At 41.4% G+C, this 13,026-nt stretch overlaps 1 protein-coding gene across 2 annotated transcripts in view; it reads left to right on the forward strand.

The window, feature by feature from the left end:
- The window catches only part of SH3GL2 (SH3 domain containing GRB2 like 2, endophilin A1), a 124,270-nt gene that overhangs the window by 85,763 nt on the left and 25,481 nt on the right, over positions 1–13,026 (forward strand). For both annotated transcript variants that reach the window (XM_018556879.1, XM_018556878.1), the window contains exon 3: positions 12,231–12,299. In XM_018556879.1, the coding sequence (XP_018412381.1) occupies positions 12,231–12,299 (69 nt within the window). The remainder of the gene's footprint in view (positions 1–12,230; positions 12,300–13,026) is intronic.

Genomic DNA, 13,026 nt, shown 5'->3' on the forward strand with positions numbered 1-13,026 from the left:
GCCCGCCACACCCCGGTCCCCCCCCCCCCCCCTCCATTACATTCATGTTAGCAATTCATAAATGGTAAATACATTATTTTTATATTAATTTAGTGGGTTACCCTCAATTGTTTATTTCAAGTAGTGAATATGGAAACATTAAAGAAATTATGTATTTGGTTTATCCTGAACAGTACAGTTATACTGCATATTTGTTAGGTATGACAGTATGTCTCTGCACATTGTATTGTAGTTGATGTTCATGTCTTCTGACCTTGCTTAATCATATGCTGTAAGATGTGGCACTGATAAAATAAATGCTATGATGGCAAAACGGCTAAATGGAAACTGCAAGTGACACGTTACAACTGAATTTGCAGCTTCAGCATGGTGAATCCATAGAATATAAATTTAAAGCCCAAAATCCATATAACTAAAATTCACGTCTAGTTTAGTTTAGAGTAGGGCTGGTAATTATTAAAATTTTGGTGTTCGATTAATCGAAATTATTTTGAATCGATTAATTTCGATTCTAACGCACATACAGATCCAACTACATTGGCCTATACACATACAACACAGCAATGAAGTAATAAAATGAACTAGGATCACACTAATCCAGCACGTTATTAATCTCACGTTCCCCACTCAATATGGCCGCCGCTTGAGTGGGGCAACTCAGAATAATAACGTGCTGGATTAGTGTGATCCTAGTTCATTTTATTACTTCATTGCTGTGCTGTATGTATATAGGCCAATGCCTTGGCTGGCGCTCGTGCATAAAGTTTCTTGGGTAAACTCACCAGCCCAAGTGGCTCCCTCGGCTAACGAACAGGGGAGGAGTCCGGTGACGTCACGGACATCGACGTCACCGGACTCCTCCCCCTTCCCTTCATTAAGCGTCACTGACATTGACGTCACCGAACTCCTCCCCCCCTTCCCTTCGTTAGCCGACGGAGCCACTTGGGGAATGGGGGAGGCCGACGGGACTCCTGGAAACCGGCGGAGAGGTGAGTGTTTTCATTAGCGATCAAAATAATTTAAATCGATCAAAAAGTTTAACGATTAATCGAGAAATTAATCTTTAATTTCCACAGCCCTAGTTTAGAGCCATTCATGAACCAGGGAAATTAAGATCTCTTAGCACCATTTGCAAAGATACAATTCTGCCTGTTTAACATCTGTATAATGTTAAGATACTTATTTAAGAAATTCTACATGGATCAGACTAAATGATTGATATAATTGAAGCAAGAATAGAAATCTGGACTTCACCCTTTGCCATGCTTTTACCATGCCTTTATAATTGTCCATGTTTTGCCAGGGTTATCCATATTTCCAAATCCTACATGGTTTTGCCTATGTATGAATAATTTAGGGACATAGCTTGGAGAAATTAATTATGTCTATCCTGACTATTTGGGGAAATACTATTTGCTGATCTGCAGATTTCTGAACCAATAAATAAACTGCAAGGCGGGCAGTTTAGTAATGCATTTAGAATGGGAAGAAGGCTTTACTGGGCTATACTTTCAGGGATAATATCTGTAGGATTTGATGGGAGAAATGTGTTTAAAAGTGTCCAAACTTTACCCTCCATGATAACTTTTAGAGCTCTTGCCTTGTTAGGACTCCTGAGCTAAAGATGGTCTGCACCTAAATAGAAGGGGGTCTGCTGTGCTAGGGGAGAGGTTCGTGGGAAGGTTGTAAGTGTTTTTAAACTAGGATTGAGAGGGGAGGGAGAGTTAAAATATAAGGAGGCAGATAAGTCAGGGGTCAGACTATAATGGAGCAAAACAAATGGCAAACACACATCAATTTGTTACCAGCTTTACAGCAAGGTGCACATGGAAGGGCTTCAAACAGTAAAACAGCAAAAAGTTTCCCGCAACACTCGGCAGCCAGCATGCAAAAAAAACCTGTAACCACTAAGGTTAAAAGCAGAGGTTTAGATACACGTCTTCTGCCGAAAATGTGAAAGTCACAGCCACGTCAAGGCACTTCCATATAGTGCGGTCCTAACTCTAAACTATGAGTCTCCAACTTGGAGCACATGGTGAAACGAAAAGGTGGCGGGGTTTGTCTCTATATGAGAAGTGATCTAAAAGCGAGTGTGAAAGAGGACTTTGTTGATGGTGAGTGTGATGGTACTGAGGCGTTATGGGTGGAGTTGTATGATGGCATGCATAATACAAAGGTAATTGTTGGAGTTTGTTACAGGCCCCCCAGTGTTACCCAGTGAAGAGATAGAGACTCAGCTCCTTAAACAGAAAGGGCTGCAAGGGAGGGCACAGTTGTATTAATGGGAGATTTTAAGTATTGTTACATTGACTGGCAAAATGGCACTGCTGGAACAGTAAAAGGGCGGACATTAACTTATTGCATGACAATTTTATGGTACAGTTTGTAGAAGCCCCAACTAGAAATGATGCTCTGCTAGATCTGGTAATCTTAAACAATGCAGTGCTTATTACAAATGTTTATATAAAAGAACATCTGGGTAGCAGTGACCATAATATGAATTCATTTAACTTAATGTGCACATACTGGAAAAATAAAAACACTTAACTTCAGGAGAGCAAATTTTCCCATGCTGAGGGCTGCTCATTAAAGGAGAACCATGGGGTTAAGGCTTTTCCCCATAGTTCTCCTTAGGGTAACGGGAGGACACAAACTAGCGTCCTCCCGTCACCCTAAGCTCAGTATACCGTGAGCTACAGCTCGCGGTATACTGAGACGCCACAGTATACCGCGAGCTACTGCTCGCGGTATACGGAGATGCCGCAGCTGAAGCGGATCCCGACAATTATGTCTGGATCCGCCCAGCTGCGCGAGTGACAGCTGGCTCTGCCTATATAGAAATGGGACAGAAATGGGAATGTTTCAAAATCAATTGTTAGCATACTGCAAAATATATTCCTGTAAGCAGTAAGTTTAAAAGTATAACCCACGTGGCTGACATTCAAGGTTAAAAAAGCCATAAAGAAGTGTTTAAAAAATATAAAATAAAGGAACACTGTCGTAATTTGAAAGCTACAAATATAACAAAAGAGTGCAAGACAAACCCCCCAAAAATTCTTTAAATATATTATTTTTTTTTAAAATCAGGTCTGAGCATGTAGGTCCCTTACAAGATAACTTGGTGTTGGTAACTGGGGACAAAGAGAAGGCAACCTATTAAATACTTTCTTCAGCTTTGTGTACACCAAGGAACAGGCTGTAATTCAAGTCCATAATGGGGATAGCAGTGCCATAGTCTCTAATGAACCACAATGGCTGACTATTGAGAAACAGTTGTACAAAATTAAGGTGAACAGAGCACCTGGACCAGATGACTTACACCCACGTGTCCTCAAAGAATTGAGCTGTGCAATTTCAAAGCCATTGTATTTCATTTTAGAGACTCTAATGACTAGCTTGGTATTGATGGATTGGTGCAAGGACAATGTGGTGCCTGTATTTAAAAAAAAAAGGGGGGTCTTTACTAAGTAATTACAGACCTGTAAGCTTAAAGCTGACCTTTTCTCAACTTACCTGTATCAATCGCGGGGGTCCTCGCACTCGAAGCATGTCGGTAGTTGGCACTATTGTCAGTGACTTGTGTCCTATAACTTCCCCGTGTGAAAATAGGGAGGTCTCTTGCACATGTTTAATGGCATACTTATATCAAAATGGCAGCATTGGAGTGCTTCCTGTTATAGACAGGAATTGCATCCCTTCTGCCACACCTCCTGACATCACTTCCTGTTTGATCACTATATAGCTGCAAGGTTCCAGAGAGAGAGAGTGTGATCAGTTGTTTCAGAGCTTTCCACAGTGTGGGCAAGTTGCTACCTGTGTGATGTTGTTACCTGACCTTTGCTTTGTGTATTGAGTTTGAGCCTTTGCTGCCTGCCCTGACTTTATGCTTCAATTGACTATGATTATTGGACTTACCTTTTTTGTACTGCATGTTTGGAATCTGTGCCTGATTCTTCCCCCTTATTCATTTACAAGGGGAGGGAGGTGCACTGCATTTAGGTGCCCCTTTATTAAAGGTGTACCCTGATGTGAATAAGCCTCCTGCCTGCACAACCAACACCCCAAGGCTTGTAGGGAAGAGGCCCTTGTTCCCATCGGCACGTGGACAAGGTGCTTTTCCAGGGGCGACCCTGGAAAAGCACCCTCCCAGTGCCGAGGGCATGTGGCCTGCTATAGGAGGGAATGGGCAGGCGCTTGCTCGTCATCCCCCCCCTCCCTTTTGGCCCTGTGCTTGGATCAAGGGTCTGGTATGGAATTTTAGGGGGGACCACATGTCGTCGTCCTCCATTTTTGGGGGTGGAGTTCCTCAAAATTCCTGCCACACCTTAAGGGCCTGGTATGACTATATGGCTATGACTTTTTTGAAATGGGGTCCCTCCTATCATTCATACCAGACCTAAAGGGTCTGGTATTGCTTGGGAGGGGGAACTGCACGCTTAAAAAAAAATATATATATTTTTTTATTTAGAAATGTCAGTTTTGCTGCAGCAGGTTCTATACATTGTACAGATGCGCCACTTTACATGCAGGTTAAGGGGACCCCCCTGACACGATATTTAAAGGAATTTTTTATTGTTACCCTTTAAGCGATGTTTAAATCACTGCTCCTTTTAAAAACAGTATTTTTTTAAAGGTTTTTTTTTTTCATTGATTCCTGTCCCCCAGGGCAGTACCCCGATCCCCATACACCTTTTATGGCCAAAAGCTTGAATATAAGCCCTCTTAAAGGGGACAATTGTTTTTGAAAGTTCTACCCCCATAGACTTGCATTGAGTTCGAGTTTGAATTCAAACTTTTTGGATGTTCTAAAGTTCAAATTCGAACCAAACTCGAACTTATTAGAGATTAAAAGTACAATTTCTATGTTTGCAGATGACACCAAGTTATCTGGTGGAATGCAGTCCTTACAGAATGTCTCCAACTTACAAGCAGACCTGAATGCACTGTGTGATTGGGCATCTATTTGGCAAATGAGGTTTAATGTTGATAAATGTAAAGTTCTGCACTTGGGGACTAAAAACATGCATTCTTCATACACTCTAGGGGGAGTATGTTTGGGGGAGTCAATGATGGAGAAAGATCTCGGTGTTCTGGTAGATCATAGACTGAATATTAGCATGCAATGTCAAGCTGCAGTTTCTAAAGCAAGAAAAATACTTTCTTGTATTACAAGGGGTCTAGACTCCAGAGATGGAGACATAATCCTGCCCCTGTACAAAGCATTAGTAAGACCTCATCTGGAATATGCAGTTCAGTTTTGGGCACCAGTTCACAAAAAGGATGTTGTGGAACTGGAGAAAGTGCAGCGAAGGGCAACTAAACTCATAAGAGGCATGGAGGAGCTCAGCTATGAGGAAAGATTAACTGATATGAATTGGTTCTCTCTGGAGGAGAGGCAATTAAGGGGGGACCTGATCACCATGTATAAATAGATAAATGGTCCATATTGTGAGATTGCTGCCAAATTATTCACATTAAGGTCACTGCAAAGGACAAGGGGGCACTCTTTGCGTCTGGAGGAAAAGAGGTTTACCCTTTACATACGGAAAGGATTCTTCACAGTTAGAGCTGTGAAAATGTGGAACAGACTCCCCCAGGAACTAGTTCTAGCTAACTCGGTTAACTGTTTTTTTTTTAAAAATCTGGATGTATTTCTAAATGCACAGAATATTGGATTTTGAGTTCTTAGGTATATTACGCATCAGAGAGTGTTAATCCAGGGAATATCCGATTGCCTTATGGGATCAGAAAGGATTTATTTTTTCCCCTGTTGAAATTGAACCATGCTTTATAGGGTTTTTTTTGCCTTCCTCTGGATCAACGGTGGGTAACTGGGCATAGCGTTCTGTTTTTATGTTTTTCATCTCTCCTTTTTTTTTTTTTTTTCCTCTTCTCATCTCTATAGGTAGAACTAGATGGACTTGTGTCCTTTTTTTCTACCTGACTAACTATGTATCTATGAATTGTACTCAATATACAGGATCATCTAGAACACAAATGTTATTTATTTTTGTTTTTGCAAATCCTTTGACGGCATTGTATAATATAATGTTAGTAACAATATGGATGCAAAAGCATTAAAGGAGAACTATGACATGAGTGATTTCCACTCACCTCATAGTTCTAAGCCGACCTGTGACAATGAGACTGTCACAGGTCGGCTCAGTAGATCGGGAGGTGAGAAAACACATACCGGGTTCCCTCACCTCTCGATCCTGTCACTGCTCTCTGCTGTGACAGGGGGAGGGACTGGATTCCCCTCTCCCCGCTCCGATCTGCCAGCGCTGACTGGCGGAACGGAGGGGGGAGGGGCGGGTACAGCTGGCTCTGCCTCTAGATAGGCAGAGCCAGCTGTCACTCACGCAGCTGGGCGGATCCCGTCATCTAAGTCGGGATCCGCTCCAGGTGCGGCGTCTCAGTATACTGCGAGCTGTAGCTCGCGGTATACTGAGCTTAGGGTAACGGGAGGACGCTAGTTTGTGTCCTCCCGTTACCCCAAGGAGAACTATGGGGAAAAACACTGACCCCATAGTTCTCCTTTAAAAGATATCAGATTTAACCTGTAAAGATATAGAACAATTACTTCTGATTTTTGTCTAGCTATTGTTTGTTCCACATTGATCTTTCCTGCTTTGGCTTTGTGTTTACAAAAAAATGAATGCAGATTTTATAAAGATCTTTCTACATATATAGTTGTTACAAGCTGTATCGAATCTGTGCGTTTTGTTTTTATGAATGTGGCATTAAATAAAAGAACTGAACTAATACCACAAATGTTCAGTAGTAGGACCAAATGTTCACAAACTAAAATGTATATAGACGGCTTTGGCCTGGGGATTGGAGGAATTAACACCTTGCTGCTACCGAATCTCTGACAGGACCTGTAGGCTTGTTGTAGATAAAGTTAATGTACCGTATTTTGCGCTCCACCGATGCATAGGGCGCAGGCAGTTTCTGTCACAGGTTCTGTGACAGAAGCTGCAGTAAGTGACTGTTGAGACAGGTGGCGCTGTGAGTACATTAAACTACCTCACAAGCTTTTAAAAGAATTCTGTAGATGGGAAATAGACAAACTTCGGCCTTCCGGCTGTTGTGGAGCTACAACTCTCATTAGGCATTGCAAGACTCGTGACAGCCACAGACATGACTCCCAGAGGCAGAGATATGGTGGGTTTTGTAGTTTCAACACAGCTGCAGGGCCAAAGTTGACCTATCCCTACTGTAGCCTATGTGACTGCTAGAGTAACAGGGAATAAGAGGCTCCAACTCTACAATTGTTTGTAATTTTCCAAAGATTAGAGGGAATATATTTCTCCTCTAATAAAATCCAAGATATTTGTTACAATGAGATGAAATGTATTCCATGTTATAGCATGCATTATGAGCTTCATACAGATGCATAATGATTTAATCTTGGCCTCATAAAGATGAAAGTGCACCAGAATTCCAGCTCACAGGATAGCTTGGGGAATCTCAGAAGCATGTGGAAATCACTATAGTGCTCCACAACCCTCAGAGTGCAACAAAGTCTCCTTCCAGTGGCAATCAGCAGTATTGCAGGCTTTGATAACTGTTTCACAGCCCATCTTTACCTTCCCAAAGTAAGCTCTCCCCTAATTTCTTCTCTGCCAAACAAGGATCTCGTTCCAGTTAGTGAGCTGCTTTAGGCGTAATTGCTTAACCCCTTCATGACTGAGCTAGTTTTCAGTTTCTGTTCATAAATGACTGACACGCTTTTTAAATTTTTGCTGTGTGATTCTTCTACGGCAGTAATAAACTTTCTTACTAAATGTACCCACACATATTATATATTGTTTTTTAGAGGACAGATAGGGCTATATAATTATATCAAATGTGTACCTAACGCCTCACTTAGTTCGAATAAAATATTTTTAAAAATGAGGAAAAACCGTAAAGAAAACACCTTTTTTCAAAAGTTTTGATTATTATTTTTTTCAGAATTTTTTCATAATAATTATAGTATAAAAAACCTATTAGATATCATTTTTATTTCCCTAACTTGTTTTACATTTTATTGAATTTTTCTACTTTTGTAAAAAAAAAAAAGTGTAAAACAAATACAACTTTGGTTTTTTTTGTCAGTTTATATCAAGCAGTCACTATGACTGCTTGAAAAATTAACTTTTTTAATTTTTGGTTATTATTAGGCTGATTCAAACTTAGGAACAGCTAATAATAACCTTAGAGACTGATCCTGACAGCATGTCAGAATCAGATCTCACTAAGGCTGGGTTCACACCTGTGCGTTTTACAGCGCTGAACAGTAAAATCCCATACTTCCCTATGGGCATGGTTCCCACCTGGGCGTATTTCAGCCCATGGAAACGCGCTGAAAAACGCCCTATGCCCAAACAAGTACAGGAGCTAAAGGTCTTTGATCCTGCTCAGACGATCAGAAGTGATACATTTCAGGCACAGAGACACATTGTAATATTCCTTGCCTGAAATGTATCAAACGTCGGGCCAGTCTATCGAGCTGTCAAAACGAATAGCAGAGAGGTGACTCACTCTGCTACCTCTCTACTATCTTCAGCTGTCAAATACCAGATCGCTATTTAGCGCTCCTGTATTTGTATGTAACGGCTTCATTCTTTCATTAATGAAAGAAAGAAGCTTTTACAAAAGTTTAACTATTTAATTAATGAATGCCTCAATACTGAGACATTCATTAATGACTGGTAACCGCTGAGAATCAGCGGTTACCGGCATTACAGAGCCTTAAATAACTTGTCGCGTACAGTGTACTTGGCCAGTCATATAGGCACTTTGTGGCGGGACGTACAGTGCAGACTCCCGTCACGCAGGGGTTAATATCTGGTGGCATCAGTGGGTTTTATATTGTGCATGTTGTTTTACAGTGGCTACCTGTGTCCGAATTGGGTGACTAGGTGTTCTCACCATAATTTGTGTGCGCACTGGTTGCTTTCTGAGGGCGCACAATGGACAGCGATACCTGGCTGCCTCCTTTATCCCTGTACCCCTATTCTTGACAATGTATATCTTCATTTTCTTTTTACATTTACTGTAATATTATATTAACATTAAAATCTACAAATAGGAAATGATTTTGAGCAGGCATTTGTGAGGTTTCATAATTTAATTTGATACACTTTTTTCCCTATGTTCATATATTTAAATGACCAAGCTGATAAGTTGATGGAGTGACATTTGATAACAGCTGCCCTGTAGCAGTCAACTTCTTCAGTTCACCATTCCATGGCAGCTCCACTGGGGTCTGGAGCCATTCTGATTCTGCTGACTGATCCATGTTTTTCCTTTTTAACCCCTCAGTGACTGACGACGTACAGTGTACGTCGCCAGCATCGGGGCTGTTTAAACAGACTCCCGGCGACTTTTGCCGCCGGGACTCTGTTTATGCAGCCTCTTCATATAGTTCAGACTGTGAGTTTGCATCCCTTTTTTATAAAGGATTTCTTTCCAATTCAAATAATAGACTTTACTACATTTTGCTCTTACAGCTAAAGTAAAGCCTGTGTTTCTCCCAATTTCCATGGTAACTACTTTCCAGCAGCGAGAATTGACAGCTTGCTGCCTGTCGATACCATTCTAGAGGAGGAGCAGCATTTATGTGTAGAGAAGATGGCAGCTGGGCTATAGATATGTAAAGATCTGTTAGGATCCTTGCAATTTTGTATGAATTCAGATTTTTTTTTATCTCACCCTTTTGGGCATTCCCTCCCTTTTTTTTTTTGCTATCCCTTCTTTGTTCACTTTCCCGGGATTTTTCTAACTGTAGGTCTTCTATCTATTCGGAGGCATCTCTCTCTTGGTCCACTTTGCTTTGTCTGTCCTGCTTTGCCTCTCCACTGCTTCGTACCACTCTTGCCTGTCTGGTGTGCCAGGAGTACTTGACATTATAAATGTATGTGCGTTGTTTGCATCCATTGCAGGTCATTGTTTCTATTTAAGCCATAGCACCCCTCCCTAACATTTGCTGGCACCCTTGAAGAGCCTCTTCTTTGATGAGGTTTCCTGTCTCAACTTCCACTTTGCTGTCCCTTCTTAGCTGTCAGTGGCACTTGTCGTTTGTTGCACAGATCCTGTCAGTTTGCTCTGAATAGGCAACGTGACAGAATATCTAAACCTTTTTCATATTTTATATAATAAATGGGTTTTACTTAACACAGATAATTCATCTAAAACCCTGGTGACCAGCCTGCAGCCCTGAGCACTTCTGAAGTGGCCCTTGGGGCCACTGCCTACAGTAGTCTGGATTTTCCTTACCTAAGTGCTAACATGGGACAGTGAATAAAAATATTATTTAGACTGGCTTATACTAGTTACATTGCTTGGTTTATTTATGTTTTTCAAGCTGTCTTAAAAGAGAACTAAAGCCGCACCTTTTTTTGGCCTTAGTTCTCTTTTGGGTCACAGGAGTACATTAACTAACTCAGCATATAGCAAGCTACTGCTCGCTATATGCTGACAGTGCAGAGCCTTGCTGCACCTGGGGAGGATCCCAACATTATTGTCGGGATCCACCCTGCTGCCTGATTGACAGCTGGCTCTGCCTCTCTAGAGCCAGCTGTGCGTGCCCCCTCCCCTGTCTGTCCCTCCAATAAGCACTGGAGGAATAGAGAAAGGGGAGGGATCCCTGCGTGGAGCGATGAATGACAGTCCCAGTTCTCAGCAGGGAGAAGCCATGAGCTATAGAACTGACGTGTAAGAGCTGCAGTGACACATGTCGGCTCTCAGGCCTAGTTCACATCTAGGCATTTTTGAGTAGTAGAAAAGCATTTGCCAAAAGATTTTAAAAAATTACATGAGCCTTATTTGGCAGTTTACAGCTCGTTTTCCCCCCATAGACTTCAATGGAAACACCAGGTAACGGACGGCAGAAGCATGTTGCACATTTTCATGGGCGTTTTTGCGCGTTTGTACGTCTTCATGTGCGCTCGTTTTCATGCGCTCAAAAATGTGGCAAACGCGCATAAATGTGAACCTGCGCTTACAGACGTGCAAAAATGATGCCGTCTTGGTGTTAAGGGGCCTAAATGTTGGGAAGAATACATTTTATTTTCCAGTATTTCTCTAGTTTTTTCTGTGATGTCCATTCCTATGTTCTTTTTATGTATTTTCTGTGGATCTTATCTAATGGATCTTGCTGAGAGACATATTTGTATGTGGCAAAATTCATTTGAAGTGATCTATAAAAAAGTACAAGTTTGGAAGCATTTGTAAAGGGGCTGTAATACTAGTGATTTCTAGAAGCATGTAATGTGTCTCCAGTCTGACTTTTTTCTGATGCATGTTCTTAGTCCCCAATAATTTCTATAGTATGCCCGCAGTCTCTGCCCATCTTTTTAGCATTTCTGTAATCCCTGATGATCTCATGGTGCATGTTTACAGCTGCAAATATTTGTAGCATTACATTTACTGAATTTTATCTGCAGCCCTTTGGTGATGTCAGGGCCCCCTATATTATGAGTGAAGGGTACTACTGTAGGTAGAGGAGCTCATCCACACCGTGTATCCTTTTTCTTAACCTGTGGGTTCTGTTGTATCCTACTTTGCCTGTCTGATTGTCACTGCTTGGAATCTGGGCTGTTCTCGACAGAGATGCTATTGAGAATAATGGAAATGCTTAAAATGGACAAGGTGTCAGTACTGTTGCTGTTTTTGTTTTTTTAATATAAATAATTTTATCAGCACTCAAGGCTAGAGCTCACATTTACATCTGCCCACTGTGTAAGTGTGAAAGGGTAAATGGGCAGCTGTGAACCCATGAGCCACATAAATGTATCATGGCACTGTTGGTTGTACTGATGGTTTGCTGGACTGCTGGTTTAAGTGTTGATTATTTTATGTTTGGTTTAGAAACGCTTTCAAGCCCTTTTTAGTTCTTTTTTGGTACTTTCTGCACTCACCATCTTCATTACCTAGTGGTGCTTGTCAGCAATATATTACATCTACTCTTTGTGAGGTTCCAATGAACAAATTCCACTCCTTATTTTCCATCACAAAGTTTCTAGACAAATCAGACCATGAATAAACATATCTGAGGAATTTTTAATTTAAGAATCTTGAAAGTTCTGGTTAGGGGGATGAGTGAATGTGATTGTATTTGTTAAGATATTAAACATTTCACTGAGTTACTTGCTTATTTCTCTAAGTAGCCTCTTCATTGAGTGCAGTTGTTCACAGTGTTGAATGTCTTATACTGATTTGTCGTTCTAATTATATTACAGAAAGTAAGTGAGAAGGTTGGAGGGGCTGAAGGCACCAAGCTTGACGAGGACTTTAAAGAAATGGAAAGAGTAAGTATAGTGCTCACTTTTTCTATCCATCTTTTTCAATAATGTTATATTAGTTGTTTCAGGGCCCTAACTACAGAACATGGTGCCCCATAGCAAAAATGTGATGGCTGGGCCCCCCTGACAACCTCTCTCTGAGCTGTGAGTAACAATGCCAAGATTCCAAAGACTCCTCTTGTACATCTGAAGTCACCTCTACACTGTAGACTTTACAACTTTACAGGGGATTAGAGTTGTCTCCAACTGTAACCACTCCAACCCTTAATGATACAGTGCTGTATTAGCTTCACATGTTCTATATTTAATTGGCTCAATAACCTAATGGGGCCCCCTTCCACTCCCAGACCCCTGCTATGGCTATAGTTACGCCACTGAGTTGTTTGTAATTAACATGTTCTGTTTTAGTACCTAAAATGACCTGTACTGTGAAAGCGGTGGCTAAAAGAACAAGCAGAAGGCAAAGGACTAGTCTCCAGTATTGCCTGTGGGCACCATGCAGCTGATCTTATCCACATTAATGATTTAGCATTTCTGTATCTGCACATCCTCTCCATGGTGGCAGCCATCTTGAAAGAGACAAGGCTTTGCTTCCCTAAGTCAGAACTGCCCCCTGATGACTGGTAATCTGATTGCTGGTGGGAGAATGTTGAAGCAGGAGAGGAGTAGGAAGCATCCCGCAAATGAACGGACCAGAAACAAGGAAATGTTACAATCCTTCCACCCCAGAACC

Source organism: Nanorana parkeri, unplaced genomic scaffold (assembly GCF_000935625.1).
Source record: "Nanorana parkeri isolate BGI_ZX_2015 unplaced genomic scaffold, ASM93562v1 scaffold256, whole genome shotgun sequence".
Classification (NCBI taxonomy): Eukaryota; Metazoa; Chordata; class Amphibia; order Anura; family Dicroglossidae; genus Nanorana; species Nanorana parkeri.